General features: G+C 34.8%; 1 protein-coding gene across 11 annotated transcripts in view; it reads right to left on the bottom strand.

Annotated features, from left to right (window-relative positions):
• The window catches only part of SCAF8 (SR-related CTD associated factor 8), a 223,876-nt gene that overhangs the window by 143,814 nt on the left and 63,800 nt on the right, over nt 1–16,262 (bottom strand). For all 11 annotated transcript variants that reach the window (XR_005985682.1, XR_005985684.1, XR_005985680.1 and 8 more), the window contains 7 exons: nt 13,866–13,966; nt 11,239–11,352; nt 9,666–9,822; nt 7,665–7,798; nt 5,921–6,065; nt 3,245–3,313; nt 417–635 (listed from right to left, as the gene is read on the bottom strand). Coding sequence is in view for 5 of the 11 variants with exons in the window: in XM_041741288.1 (XP_041597222.1) it covers nt 417–635; nt 3,245–3,313; nt 5,921–6,065; nt 7,665–7,798; nt 9,666–9,822; nt 11,239–11,352; nt 13,866–13,966 (939 nt within the window). In the remaining 6 variants the exon portion in view is untranslated. The remainder of the gene's footprint in view (nt 1–416; nt 636–3,244; nt 3,314–5,920; nt 6,066–7,664; nt 7,799–9,665; nt 9,823–11,238; nt 11,353–13,865; nt 13,967–16,262) is intronic.

Genomic DNA, 16,262 nt, shown 5'->3' with positions numbered 1-16,262 from the left:
TATACTAACAATGGTGCTATATAAAAAAGGACCTGCTACTTCCAAATATCATATTTATCTTTTAGATCTAGCTGGAGAATACTGGGTAGAAGTTATTCAAATCTAATACTTACTCATTCTTATCTTTCTGTAAGTATACACATTTTGTGAAACTGTATTTTGACACTAACACTTTATGTAGTCCCAATAGGCCAAAAAAAGGAGTGGGAGAGGTCTTAAAAGAAAGGTGCCAAAATCTATTCTATCCTGAACAGAATGCCAACTTTTTTCTATGAGAAATTCTAGGAGACAGTGATCTCTTTTTAAATACTGCAACTTTTTAATATTGGTGCTCTGAACTGGTTACAAATACATGACATCTCAGAATTAAGTAGTGCTTATGAATTAACTATGTATTTCTGGGGAATTTGTTTTACCTGATCTTGTGTTTTCACCAGATGAAATCTGGTGCTCTATAAGATGAGGTACTTTTTCTTCAGGCTCTGCTTGTTTAGTTGGAGGATTAAAAACATTTCCAGCTGGCAGAGTGGGAGTAGCAAGATTGCTGGCAACAGAACCACCCGGTAAAACAAGACTACCAAATCCAACATCTTTCACAGTTTCTGGAGTCATGGATAATGGTGGCTGCACTAAAGCTGTTTAAAGAATGAGAAATATATTTCAGATTTAATTAGGCAAGCAATTCATGTGCTAAGTTAATATTAACCATGACCAACACTGGCCTTGCTCAAGTTTTAAATGGCTTTCTGTCCTCTTTTCCAATGTTTGGTAAGATGCCCTGACATAAATGATTCTCTTCTGGCTCCTCTATTTATTATGAAAACTAACTACTTACAGTTTGACTGTTTCATTTATTGGCATCTATTACCTATCACAACTGATGCTCAAAATGACAAGTCATCAAGAAGAGGCTAAATTACATTAGAAAGCTTTTTTTTTTATTTTTTTATTCAGGGACACAATAATTTTTGGAAATGTTTTCATAGAAAATGTTTAATAAAATAAGGACCAGTACTGAAGATGAAAATTCCAGTAATACAAAAAAAAAAAATCCTAATTTCCAAGAATGTCATGGATTTCTAAATATACAGAAATGATTCACGTAGATTGACAAATACATACAATGATACAAATCGGTTCAATCACCTTGAAATTATAATGTACTAGTCCTTTCATTCACTACTTCTTGTCAAATGAGGTTAGAAACCGATTATATAAGAAGAGGTAAAGTGGACTGCAAATAAAAAGTATAAACACTCCCATTTTGAAGAATTAATTTTAAAGAAAGAATAAACATTCCATTTTAAAGCATCCGTTTTAAAGGCCGTTGCCTTCTATTCCCACACCTTCTCCTAGGGCCTGGCCCTGGCTCCACATCTCCAAACCCATTGGACACTGGGTGCTGGAAAGGAGGAGGCTTTTTTTTTCCTTCTCCTTTTTTTTTTAAAAAAAAAAAAAACGGAAAACACATATAAAAGAAAATAAATGCACTTTATCTACTCTTCAAAAAAAAAAAAGTGTATATGTCATTTGTATGTTAAAAAAAAAGAACGAGAGGAATATAAAATCAGAATTCAACCATCAGAATTTTTAGTCCAATTTATGTCACAATACAGTTATATCATTTACTTAGGAATTTTAAGAACTGTTTTATCCTCCGATTTAACTCCAGCTTACCTGGACATACAGTTAGCATACAACGGAGCTATAGAATAGGAAAAAAAACGACCTGCAATCACGCATGGGAATTATGAGAATTAAACAAGATAGTGTAAGCAACTGGCAGAGTACGGACACATGGCTGTTATTTCTCTTTCTCCATTCAAATGATCCCAAATTTTCTAAAATGAATAAACTATAAAGAAATAATTAGGAGGTAAGCTCTAGGATGAATATTTCTGAATGCTGAATTCAGAAATGGCTTTTAATTTTCTAATTTTTAGGAAGAATAAAGAATTCTTCCTAATTAACCAACAACAAAGATGAATCCTAATCCTGTCTAAACACTAAAATAGAGAAGAGTTCATAAATAAAAGGAAAATGGACTATCTATAGGTAAATTCTGTCACATATAATGTCTTTATGATAAAGTCTGTTGAACCAGTATTGGGACAGAAACCTACGAAGTTCTCCAAGAACTGATGTAGTCATCTCAAAAGGACAGAGAAGCAACTATGAAAGGTCTTACTGTCTAAAGATAAAACAAACTGAACTTCAAAAAGAAAAGTGAATGCAACTCCTCTAAAGTAAAACTCTATTATTCCATAAACACTAAAAACGGAGACAGAGATGAATAGGAAAGGAAAAGAAAGAAGGAGAAATAAGAAAAAGCTTCTTCTCACTCAGTCACCAGATATCACTGGAAATACCCATAGAACTAAACTCATTATGCTGAAAAACAGCACTTAAGAGACAAGAATTAAGCATCTACCATGGTTCTATAAAAATGAACCTCAACTAACTACTACTAGCTAGTAAGAGGAAGGTTTTTTTAATAGAAAAATTCTAAGTAAGAAATGTGGAAAAATTATAAAATTCAAAGGAAGAAAGGATTTTAAAGCAATAATGATCAATGGATGAAATCATCAGATGAAAATTCGAAGGGAAACTTTTTTAATGGCCAGGTTCCATTACCTGAATGTCTGATCCATCTTACCACCACTGAAAGTAAGAGAAGAAGAAATTCCATGGTCCTGATGTGATGTATCAAGTCTGTAGCACCCAACCAGTTAAATACGGTTACTAAAAATGCTGAAGCACATTCTAAACAAACCTTTTATGCTAAAAAACTTCCTACATACAGAAAAATCAGAAGACAGAGGAACAAATTTGATACCACAAAGAAGCAAAAGCCAAATCCATTGTTTGGAATCTTGCATACAGAAAGGAACGGTTTCTTCGACATAAAGGATTAAGAAATAAAGGGCAGTCTGAGCAGGCCTGCTCTTTATTAAGACATTTAATACACAAACAAACCAACCTCACAGATGACCCAGAGACTCTTCTTTGAATTTTGACTAAAACCAATTGTAAATAACATTTTGAGACAACAGAACAAATATGAATATAGAATGACTATCATATAATTATGTTATTTTTTTAGAAATCACTTAACAAAATAAGTATTTGCCTAAAACTTAAAAAATTAAAAATTAAAAAATTAAAAATTCATAAGAATGAGAATCAACAGGTTAATTAAAAAAAAGAAAAAAGAAAAAGAAAACTCCCAAAGTAGAAAACTCACATGTTGGTACTACTGGTGGAATAGTAGGTGGTGGTACAACAGGTGGTGGAACTGGAGGTGGCATGAAACCTACGGGGGGGGGAGACCAAAAGTAAAATAGCATAAGAGTTAAATTCAAAGATTTCAATAGCTATAAATGAAACTCTACATTCTTAAAAGTCTTCCATTACTACAGCCTCATATTTGTGAATACATTTTCTATTAAAAAAAAAAATCACTTTTAGGGCGCCTGGGTGGTTCAGCTGGTTGGGTGGCTGGCTGTTTCTGACTTCATAATAAGTCTCATGATCTTATTAGGGTGGTGGGATCAAGCCTTGGGTCTGGCTCCAGACTCAGCAGGGAGTCTGCTTAAGATTTTCTCTTCCTCTGTTCCTCCCTGACTCACTGGCACACTTCTCACTTCTCCCTCTCTCTAAATAAACAAACAAACAAACAAACAAACATTTTTAAAAATCACTTTTACAAACACTACCTTGTATTTGATCCTTAGCTTAGTAAGCTAAGTGAAGCAAAGAAATCCTTATCATGATCATTTATTTGCTCATTTGTTGCTCATTTGTCTAAGTCCTGCGGCACTCTCTATGATGCTCTAAAATCAAAGATTAATACAAGCTAGGCAACCTGTTTCATGTTAGCACAATGACTGCATGGGGAGTTAAATATTGTATTTCAAACTGCTGATAACACTATATGCAATAATGTCATCTGCAAAATGTGCTATTGTATTTCTTTGATATATATGCTGTTTATCTACTAGATTAAAATATTTTAATTAACCTTGGATGTTAGTTGCTACATTATGTTTTGAACAGTAAAATAAACTTTTCATTTAATACTGACTGTTTAATATTTTTAAATATCAAATGATCAAAATATAAACCTGTTTCCTTACATTTTTAAGATATAAAGCTACCATTCAATTCAATTAGAAAAACAGTGGCTAAAGGGGCACCTGGGTGGCTCAGTCAGTTAAGCACATGACTTTTGGTTTTGGCTCAGGTCATGTTCTCATGGGTTATGAGACTGAGCCTCACATCGGACTCCATACTAGGCAGAGTCTGCTTGAAGATTCTCTCCCTCTGCCTTTTCCCCAACCCCAAATAAAATCTTAAAAACAAAAACAAAAACCCAAAAACAAATAGCTAAAAATAAAGATATGTGATTTCCTGATTTCCAACAAATGAATGCTAGACAATGACTTTAGAAATTCTATGTGGTATGTTTTTAAAATAATCCTTTAAAATTACCTTCTGAAAAAAAATAATAAAATAAAATAAAATAATCTTCTGAAAGGCTGCTGGGTAGCATGGTTGGTTAAGCAACAAACCCTTGGTTTTGGCTCAGGTCATGATCTCAGGGTTGTGCGATTAAGCCCTACATCCAATCCAACTCAGTGCTCCATGCGGAGAGTCCTGAGACTCTCTCTTCCTCTTCTTCTCCTTCTTCCTTTGCCTCTGCCCCTCTCTAAAATAAATAAATCTAAAAAAAAATTACCTTCTGGGAAAAATAATTTTAACTCAGATTCCAAATACAGAAAATATTCAACAAGAATAATTTTCTAATCCTTAACAAAGAAAAAATCAATTTCAAATTATGCAAGGAGTTCATGAAGTTCAAAGAAAGATAAAAATATCTTTGAAAAACATGTATATCATTTGATCCCTTGTGCCTCTTCCTCATTCTTCTACTCCAAGGTCTAATATTAAAAGCTCTATCTCTAAGCTATATAAGCTATTATTTATATTTGTGTGTTAAGTAATCTACAGTTTCTAAATTAGAAATGCTGACTCCAGGAACTTTTATCAAAAATTTGTACGGTAAAAAAAAAATATTACAAATTCAATTTGCATTTTAAATTATAATTTCTAAAATCAAAATGAAAACCATGATTTTTTAGGAGAAACAATCTATATAACTTAATGCATACTTCTGATGAATGGGTGGTAACTACAGATAATTCTGATATGAAAAATTCAACATAAATTTTAAATTATTTTGACAGTATTTCAATGCTTTAAAAGAATTCCATTTTTTTTTTCTCTGTGCTGATCCTTCAACCATCTGCATCAACTGGGAACTTGTTAGAAATATACTTGTCTTACCCCACCTCAGTCTTAGTAAAACAAAAGGAGGCCAGACCCAGCACGCTTTGCTTTAACATGTCCTCCAAGTGATCCCTACACATGCCAAGGTTTGAGAATTAATGCTCTACAGCATTTTAACCTGGAAAAATAACCATTTAAATGATATTGTAAGGCACCTGGCTGGCTAAGTAGGTAGAGTATGTGACCTGATCTTGCAGTCATGAGTTCAAGCCCCATGCTGGGTATAGGGCTTACTTAAGGAAAGTATATTAAAAAAAAAAAAAAAAATGTTTTCTAAATGAATGAATGAATGACTGATATTCTAAGTAGAGTATACATAGTAATATGAAAATTACTGGGGCACCTGGGTGGCTCAGTCAGTTAAGTGTCTGCCTTTAGCTCAGGTCATGATCTTGGGGGTCCTGGGATAGAGCCCCACCTCGTCAGGCTCCCTGCTCAGTAGGGAGTCTGCCTCTCCCTCTGCAGCTCCCCACCCCTCATGCTCTATCATTCATAATAAATAAATAAATAAATAAATAAATAAATAAATAAATAAATAAAATCTTAAAAAAAAAAGAAGAAGATTCCTTACCAGGAGGTGGTTGTGAAGGGTTAAAACTTGCTCTCAGAAAAGGAGGTGGAGGGATTGGACTGAATCCAGGAGGAGGAACTGGCATGGAGACAGGAAATGCTGGTGGGACTAAACTAACTGCAGGCACAGCTGGCGCTACTGGAATCTTTTGTGGATAAAAAATAAAAAGTCCATAAATCACTTTATCCATCAGCAATGATTAAATCTCAGAACAACTAAAGGTAAATAATTTCCATTTCTTTCTAAGGAAGACAAAAAATACCACTATATTGTTTTGTTATTTTCCTTCTTGCATACTTGTAATTACTCTAACTTGGGTTTAGTAAAAGCAAGGAAGTACTATTCAACAGACAGTATACATGGAGACTAAAATCTATCTTATATTTAAGTGATACAAACTAATGGGCACCTACTTGAATAGTTATTATCATGATCAATTTTAAACTGCCACCTCCCACTAAGTTTATAATACCCAGCTATGGTATGTAAACTAATCACTGTGAAGCATGTCAGTAACAGTTTCAAAATGACTTCAGTTTCTTCTAAGTTTATTTTCTACTCTAAACATCGATATTTTTTACCATCCTAGGAATAATTCCCAAGTATTCACTTGTACTATGGGTGTATCTCTTTCCTAAATTTCACATATTATCAATAATCTATTAAACGCCTCAATTTCATTGTCTGAAAGGCGCTCCAAACTTCATATGTGCCAAACAGAACTCCCAAATGTCTTTCCCATTCTCAAATAAGGATAGCTTCATCTTTCCAATTTCTCACACCAAAAATCTTGGCTCTTCGCTTTCTCACAACTCAAGTCTCACCCTGCCACAATATCTCACTGGACACACAATCAGAGTACCCCTCATTATCTAACCACTTCCTCTTTTCTCCACTGCCATCAGTCTAGGCTGAGCCACCATTAGCTCTCATCTGGACTGCTGCAACTATCTCTTCACTAGTTTCCCTGAATTAACGCCCAGTAGTCTATTCTTAAAATAGTAGTCGTGCAATCCTTTAAAGCCTGATCTTTTAAAACCATTAAAGCCAGATCAAATCACTCCTTTCTTCAAAATCCTCTGTGTCCCATCTCAGAGTGAAAATCAAAGTCCTTCTAAAACTCTCCCTTCTACTAAGCTGCCTCTCATTCCCTTCACTTCTAGCCCACTTGTTATTCCTGGAACACATCAAATACTTGCCTGGCCTAGGACTTTTGCACTGGCTGCACCCTCTGCCTAGAGCATTCTTCCCCAGGTAGCCACATGGTTAATTCCCTCAGCAACTTTTAAGTTGTTGCTCAAATGTCATATTCTACTGTCTGCTCTGACCATTTTATTTACAATCATAAGCACTCATCCAAGCACTCCTGAAAACCCTCATACTCCCTTTTCTTTCCATAGTATCTTACGAACTTACTTATTTTGCACTTCCTATCTCCCCTATTGAAAACAAAAGATGCAAAAGTTTGTGTGGTTTTCTTTCCACTGATGTATCCTTATCCCAGGTGCCTAGAACAGTGAATGTCATAGAAGCAGACCATCGATAAATATTTGTGCAATACATAAAAACATTTAAATATAAATGACACCATTTCTTAAAAAATAGTTTTTTCTCCAAAATTATTTGACTAAACTTGTATTTATTCTATTTTCAATAATTTTTCCTCCAAGCTTTATGCAGCAAATACATGAGTGAAAACAGAAATGTAAGACATGTTAACAATAACAAAACATCCACTACTAACCTGTAACATGGCAACAGGTGGAGGAAAAACCTCTGCCTGGGTTGTGACCACTGTCTCCTTTTCAACCGGAGTTGGGCTCTGAGTTGTCTGGACTGTCTCTTTAACAGGTTCCGAGCTTTTCACAGTTTCCCACTCTAAACAAAATATTTGAAATTGATTTCCTCTGGATGGCTGCAAAAGTTTTATTTCTATGTATATGTTTACTTCATCTCTACATCCTTCATCTATTCATCTACCTTGGCACATCTTTAAGATGTGTCCACAACTCAAACAGTGTATGTTCTCATTCATTTGGGGAATATGAATAATAGTGAAAGGGAATATAAAGGAAGGGAAAAGAAATGTTGGGAAATATCAGGAAGGGAGACAGAACACAAAGACTCCTAACTCGGGGAAACGAACTAGGGCTGGTGGAAGGGGAGGAGGGCGGGTGTTGGAGGGGAATGGGTGACGGGCACTGAGGTGGACACTTGACGGGATGAGCACTGGGTGTTTTTCTGTATGTTGGTAAATTAAACACCAATAAAAGTTATTTAAAAAAAAAAAAAAAAAAAGATGTGTCCACAACTATAGATGCCAACCTAGGCTTTGCCCAGTTAAGTCTGATGAGAAACCAAGGAGTCCAAAGAAGCATGAAGCGAGACAAAAATGAAAGATACTAAAATATTTAGAGGAAACAATTAGGAGGATAGAATAGATATACATCTCAAAAGCTATCTGATATAAGAAGATCCAATCTTATTCTATATTATGTCCCAAAGTACAAAGGGAGACCAACAAGGAAGGTTATTTTTTTTTTTTAATTTTTTTTTTATTTATGATAGTCACAGAGAGAGAGAGAGAGAGAGAGGCAGAGACACAGGCAGAGGGACCAGGGATCCCTAACAAGGAAGGTTATTAACTCAATAAAGAAATATCTTTCTGAAAACACAGCTATGCAAAAATAAAAGAAGCTCTCAAGGTTCCTCCAATGGTTTTCCATCTCTCTCAGAGTGAAGATCAAAGTCATTATAATGACTAAACAAGACTTTATATGACTCTGTACATATCTCTGACTTTTATCTTCAACAACTCATTCCTCACTAACTTTGCTCAAACCACACTGGTCTCACAATTTTTGAATGGACTTGGCACATACTATTCCTCTGCATAGAATGCTCTTTCTCCAGATAGCTGTACTTCTCACTCCTTTAAAATATTATTCTCTCCATTAGATTTTTTTCATGTAAAACTGCAATAGCTCCACACCCATACTGCCGATCTCTCTCCCTTTTCCCTGCTTTCTCTTCTTATAATTTATCAACCTAAGATCATTTGGTTATAAGCATTCTAGAATTGCGTGAATAGGAACTATAGCTCTCTAAGATTCTATTCCTGCCATTCTCAACATGGATACTAATCAAAATAATCAAGGAAGTTCTTCAAAGAAACTTAGTCCCTAGTTATTATTTAAATTCAAGTAACTGAACCTCCACATACACAACTTTTTCTAAAGGAGTAAAACTTGTTTTAAAAAACATACAGGGGGCACCCCGGGTGGCTCAGCAGTTTAGCACCACCTTCAGCCCAGGGCGTGATCCTGAAGACCTGGGATCAAGTCCCACGTCAGGCTCCCTGCATGGAGCCTGCTTCTCCCTCTGCCTGTGTCTTTGCCCCTCTCTCTCTGTCTCATAGATAGATAGATAGATAGATAAATAAATAAATAAATAAATAAATAAATAAATAAATAAATAAAATCTAAATAGATAAATAAATAAATAAATAAATAACAGGAAAAATGCTACATTAACAGACTTCTAAACACTATATATTGTGACACTTAGGAAATAAGACACATTAAGCATATAATCTGGAAATAGCAGTGTTTCAGTTTTTTTCTCTTTTTGGGGGGTGGAATCCAGGAAATAAAATAAGTACAACTCACCTTATCATGCACAACTCTTATCAATTACAATCTTTTAAGCATACTTTTTTAAACAAAACTACCCTTAGTGTTCTTACCAGTATTTACAGTTTCCTGGTCAATCATGCCTCCTTCTGCAAAACCTTCCAAATCATCCACTTTAACTTTTTCCCACGGTATATATGTAACTCCAAGATCCACATCCCAGAATTGTTTATATTCTGTTTTTACACCTTTGTTTAAAGCCCAAGCAATCTATCAGGAATGAAGAGGGAAAAGAAAGCTCAGCTATACTGTGAAAACAAGGAAAACGCTCAAAATTATATTGTAAACAATGTAAACACATAAAGAAAAGAAGCTGGACAAGCAACTGAATGCTAGAAAAATAGTAGGGACGCCTAGGTGGCCCAGCAGTTGAGCACCTGCCTTTGGCTCAGGCATGATCCTGGAGTCCCAGAATTGAGTCCCACATTGGACTCCCTGCATGGAGCCTGCTGCTCCCTCTGCCTATGTCTTTGCCTCTCTCTCTCTCTGTATAAAATCTTAAAAAAAAAAAAAAAAAAAAGAAAAGAAAAAGAAAAATAATAGCAGCCAAGAAGTTTTTCCATGTATTTCCTTCTTTTTGTTTTGTTTTTAAAATAAAGCCTGCATTAGACAGCAATGGCATTTATACCACAGGATTTATTTCCAGTTCTTACTAAAACAAACAAACAAACAAAAAAACCCCAAGCACATTTCCAGAAACAATCCAAATCTACTTTTCACCATAAAAATGTGATAACAATAATTAGATAATAATAATTACATTAGCAATAATTAGAACAGTTATCATAATTTAAACAAATCCTTGGTAGTCCAGAAGACATTTTATACAGAGGAAGCTTTCTGCCATGAGATGACAAAGCACATACATATTAACCTTGAAAGTAATTTTTAAGTTTTTTATTTTTATTTTTTTAAGATTTTATTTATTTATTTATTCATGAGAGACACAGAGAGAGAGAGAGAGAGGCAGAGACACAGGCCGAGGGAGGAGCAGACTCCACGCAGGGAGCCCAACGTGGGACTCAGATCCTGGGTTTCCAGGATCATGCCCGGGCTGAAGGTGGCACTAAACTGCTGAGCCACCAGGGCTGCCCAATTTTTAAGTTTTTAACTCAGTTGCAGAAACTGATGGAATAAATTTCTTCAAGTAGCAGAAATAAAATGTAAATTTAGTCACATGGAGTAAAAATGAAAAAATACACAATAAACACTCAGTTTAAGAGGAAAACAAAATATACTTATTAATAAACCTTCACAGTGGCCTTGGTTGTATAATACAAGATGTTAAAAAGGAGAAAATAATAATTATATAATTAAGAGGTATGAATAGGAAGCATTGGGAGTTAGAAGTGAATGAAAGATAAAATTGCTGGGGTGTCTGGTTGGCTCAGTTGGTGAATCATGTGACTTTTGATCTCAGGGTTATAGGTTTGAGCCCCACGTTGAGTGATTACTTAAAAATAAAAACTCATCAAAAAAAAAAAAAGAAAGAAAACTCAACAATACTGAAATAATAAACTTTTCTAGAAGTTTTTCCATAACATTAAAAAAGATGATGAATCAATTATAGGAACATTTTAATAATCCAATAAAACAAGAGCATGGATTCCTCCCCTCCATTCTCACCTTAATGACCTTGGACCCAATTTTATATGATCCGGAACTAAGTTTCTGAAGAGCCCGAAAAGCATCTTGTCGATGAACCATGCAGACGTAAGCACAGCCCCTGGGAGGAATCATCTATTAAAAAAATTTTTTTCTTTAGAAAGGGTAAAAATAAGGTATTCATTCTGACATTTATGGTTTAATGAAACAGATCAATGACTACTAAGACTGAATAGTTTTTCCCTTCTCTTCCTTTGGCTGCTTATTGGTATAATCCATGTACAAATAACTACTTAGTTTTAAAAGAATTAAAAAAACCTAGTTGGGTCTCACTCTAAATCATAACATGAACAAAATCTTGAGTATCAGATGTCAAAGTATTCCTAAAACAAAAAAAAAGTAAAAAGACATGTAAATGATACCACCAGATAAAAAGAAAACAGTATTGTATGGCCAACATATTTGAAAGCATACAATATTCAAAAATTGAAAGTGTTTCAATATTTCCAAGTGGCATACTGAGAAAGATTTTTTTTTGTTTGGGAGAAGTATCTTATCCTTAATATAAGATCTGCAATTTAAAACAAATGGTAAAACTTGTCAGTTGTATAAAACTTAATTTTGCCCAAGTGCTTCTGGACAAAAGTTTTAACACAAGAAAAAGAAAACAGACTTAGTGTTTTTACTTTCACTGAGTTCACTTCGAGCTATTTTCTAAACTTAATACCAAACTTCTCAAAAAAGAAATCTATCTAAACCCCTTACAAACTTCTTCCTCTTTTGCAAGATAGGCCTAACACTCTATCAATGCACTGAAAATTTTTCTTCAAGCTCATTAATGACCTACTAAGTGCTAAATCGAACAGACTTTTTTTTACTCAGTCCTCAAACTCCCCCAAGACTAAGTGAAAAGTTTATAAATTTTCCATCAAATTTTCAAATCCTATATTTTATCACTAGCCATTCAATACACTTCAGTTCACAAAATTACTCAGTGCCTATAATTCATAAGTACGACACTCCTAAATGTTAATACACAAGAGGGAAGAAGATAAGGCAAACTAATGCCCAAATGATTATGGAACAAGCAAGACTACAAATGTCACAAGTAATGACAATCCAAATGCTACTTGGATTCAGGATCCATTCTGAGCAATGATTCCTGACTTTGCATTAGAATCACCTTATAAATTGTGGCATTCTGATAAGAATCTAGGGGTATTGGGCATCCCTATTCTTTCAAATGTCAACACATTTCTGACACCTCAGCTACAAGAAAACTAAAAAAAAAAAAAAAATCCAGAGGTTAGGGGCTTGTAGGTGCCTCAGTAAGTTAAGCTTCTACCTTTGGCTGACATCATGACCCTGGAGTCCCAGGAACAAACCCTGCATAGGGATCCCTGCTCAGCAGGAGTCTGCTCTCTCTCCTTCTACCCCTTCCCTTCCCCCCGCCCCCTGCTCTCTCAAACAAATAAAATGTTTAAAAAAAAAAATAGAGGTTATATGATTAAGGACTCCAGCAGATAGTTATGTTTTGATAGGTGAAATTTAAAAAGAAAAGAGTAATAAGAAAAGCCTAAAACATTCACAGTGTAGAAAAAGAAACAGGACTCTAAGTTGAAACCCTCAACCAATCATCTATTTACTGTCTGTGCAACTCAGGCAAATCACTTAGTCTCCTCACTGATAAAATAAACAATGGGAATTACTTAACCAGCTTCTTGTGAGGTTCCAATGAGATCATATATAGTTGAAAGTAGTATACGAAATGCTTAAACATTTCATATGAAGAGTGCTTTCATAAGGAAAAGCCAAGTTTAGTCATTTAATTTAAGGAATGTTAGGATCTAAGACTAGAAAGGAAAATCAGCCAATTTCCCTGTAAATAATGATAAAAGGTCTAACAAACATAGAAGTGTAGTAACAGTGAATAAAATCAGAGAGCTAACGAATTAGAAGGCTCCTCAAACAAATAAATTGCTATAAAACATTCTTAACTTAGTATTAGCCCCAAGGAAAAACGGCAGATCTTTGGGAAGAAGAAAATATTCAAAGAAAGAGACTGGGTGGAGCAAAAAGTACTGAAAAAAAATCAAGTTGAGGAGTGCCAGTTGTTTCACATTACTGGGGTGCTGTGCCCACATAGGTTTTCCTGCCTCAGGTTTGAGAGGGAGAGATGGGGAGACGAGGGAGGGTGCTTGTAAAAGACTGGGATCCCAAGTCCAATAGGGTCTCCAAAACCACCTAAGTGCTCCATGGAAGTGACTATAATTCTGTGGGACTCAGTTTCCTCATTTTCATTATAAAAAAAAAAAGGGAGGGGAAGGAATTAAATTAAGTCACAGATAGGGTTCCTACTAACCCAAACATTTCATGACTTAAGGAACCAAGGGCCAACTACACTGCAACAAAAGCCTTAAGAACATTTTGTTAGAATTCCATTAAAAAAGAAAAATTAATTAGGGAGATAAATAGCAGCAGAAGTAAACACAGAAATTATTAAAATCAAATAATCCTTATAAAGATGTGAGTTATTAAAGGCAGATACTGTGGGGCTAATTAGGAACCAAAGTGATTCTTTTGTATAAGTGAAAATCCTCTACATATTATTGTTAACCTTAAACTCTTATATAAGAAGGGATACTTACATTAATGGATTCAATTTGTCCAAACTCTTCAAACAGATTGGTTAAATCTTGCTGAGTTGCCTTCTTATCCACCTGACCAACCCACAAAGTAGTACTACATACTGTCAAGACATAAAAGACAAATGACCTAAATCACACAGACACAGCTACTTCTTTCAAGCACCTGAAGAAAAAGCACTATTAACAATAATAAAATTTAAGACAGATATTTAAAAAACTTAATGCCATTTTTATCTGTTATGCTTAAAATGAACTAAAATTCCAGGTATCCATCCACATCTATTATGTGTTTTCAAGCCTGGATGAACATTTTAATCATCCATGGATACCTGGGTCTTACTCTAAAAGATGAGGGTTACCCCTTAAGGGTTATGGGGTATGATAGACTGAGACTTGGGAGTTTTAAAATTCTGTAGTTAATTCTAATATGCAACAAGGTCACAAAAACACTTCACTGCAATCCTACCTTTCACCTTTAATCTTTCTGTACTGGAATGATTAAGTCAATGTTTCTTCCTACCAACTGTTAAATCTAAAAACAGCACCTTATCCTTAAGGAAATAATTTGTATAGAGATACAAATGGGGAAAAGGCTGAATTAACTTGTTATGAAAAACTTAAAAGATATTTAAACTGTGGGAAGCACTTCTTTTTAAGAAACAGAGCTACACATAAGACATTTTGCCTACTTTAAGCTGTACCATTCATGCTTCCATGAAAATTTCCTTTTCCTGAAAACACTTGTGAAAGATTTACAACAGCTGATATATTTGAGGAGTTTTAATATTTAGATTTACATTACTGTCATTTTTAAAGACAAAGTTTCCAGTCTTTAGATGGATGATCTTTTATCTATTATGGGGTAAACCTAAAGCAGGTTTTACTCTAGAGCTAATTTAGCCCAACACTAGCAACTATTACAAGATCTCTACTAAACGAAGGTTTTCAACCAGGTCTCTATTCTACCTGGTTTGAACTCTAAGGTCTTCCAGACCTGTGCTAGCTTTTAGGAATCATTCAGCTAACAGATTCTCTGGTAATGTTCTTAACCTATTTGTTCTTTGCCTCACAGAGTCTCACCCTACATACACATAATTTAATATTCAACTAAAGTCTCAAGAAGCAATATATTCGTTTTACGCCCTCGCTGTAACAAAATACCTCCAATGAATAGCTTCAAATACAAAAATGTATTCTCTTAAAGTTGTGAAGGTCTAAAATGGGTCAACAAAAGCCTACATTCTTTCTGGACACCCTAGGGGAGAATTTGTTTCCTTGACAAACTGTCTGCATTCCTTGACTCATGATCCCGACTTCCATCTTCAAAGCCAGGTGGAGTCTTTCTCCTTCCATCCACACATCACCTTTTCTCTCTGACCTTCTTGTTTTCCTCTTATAAGGACCCGTGGATTACACGGAGCCCTTCTAGATAACTCAAGTTAAATCTTCCCACCCCTGATCGATCATACCACGTGAGGTAACACAGATACAAGTTCCAATAATTTGGCTATGAACATCTTTGAAGGACTATTATTCAACCTATCACAAACCCTCAGCAAATTTCTAGACCTCTTTCACAGAATAGTTCCCATCGCTTCATTACTCTACTACACCACAGCTGCTTTAATCTTCCTGAAATACATCCCATGTTTCCTCTATTGTTTTTCAAGGTAGTCACTCTACAAATTTTTCCCACAGACTTTTTTAAACCTAGAAAACAATAATGACTCTCCCCCATCACATAAGGAGATGACACTGATTCCTAGAATATTACTGCTTGTTGATGTTTCATATCCACTGAACTATTCATGAATACTCTTGTGTTCAAAGGACCAATGTTAGGGACATACTACTGTATGTGTTTAAAATGTGTTGGGGCCACATGAAAGTGATACTGTTTTGGAGTAAGAAAGTTTTGAGGTAAAAAATGAGAGATACACTTTTCACTCTATTTTCTTATGTGCTTTCTGAATTTTCTTTTTTACGCTTTTACTCATGAAAAAAACCATAGCAATAAGAAATACATTCCATGGTCAGTAACTACATAAATGGTGGCAGCTATAATATGACAAGTAAAGTGAGGAACTAATGGAAAAGACTCCATAAAAGCTCTATGCTAAAACCGGTGATTCTGAATGTCCTAACAATAATCATGGGAGGGGATGCACAGCAGATAATTTATGGTCAGACCTTTGATGTTATTTATCAAATAGCACTAAAATGTTTGAATTTGGTCTTTCACCCTGAGAGTATAAACAGAAATTTTCAGAGTTAGGAGTATCAACATTACTGAATTAACACTGGCTCTCATAATCAGGTAAGATTCTGGCAAGATAGCTACAACAGATTGCTGAAATTGCCAGAACTTAGTAATAAGTTGGATGTTGCCTTTAAATA

The sequence above is a fragment of the Vulpes lagopus genome, chromosome 2 (assembly GCF_018345385.1).
Source record: "Vulpes lagopus strain Blue_001 chromosome 2, ASM1834538v1, whole genome shotgun sequence".
NCBI lineage: Eukaryota > Metazoa > Chordata > Mammalia > Carnivora > Canidae > Vulpes > Vulpes lagopus.
The sequence above is the reverse complement of the archived record's forward strand: the minus strand, read 5'-3'. Positions and strand labels throughout refer to the sequence as shown.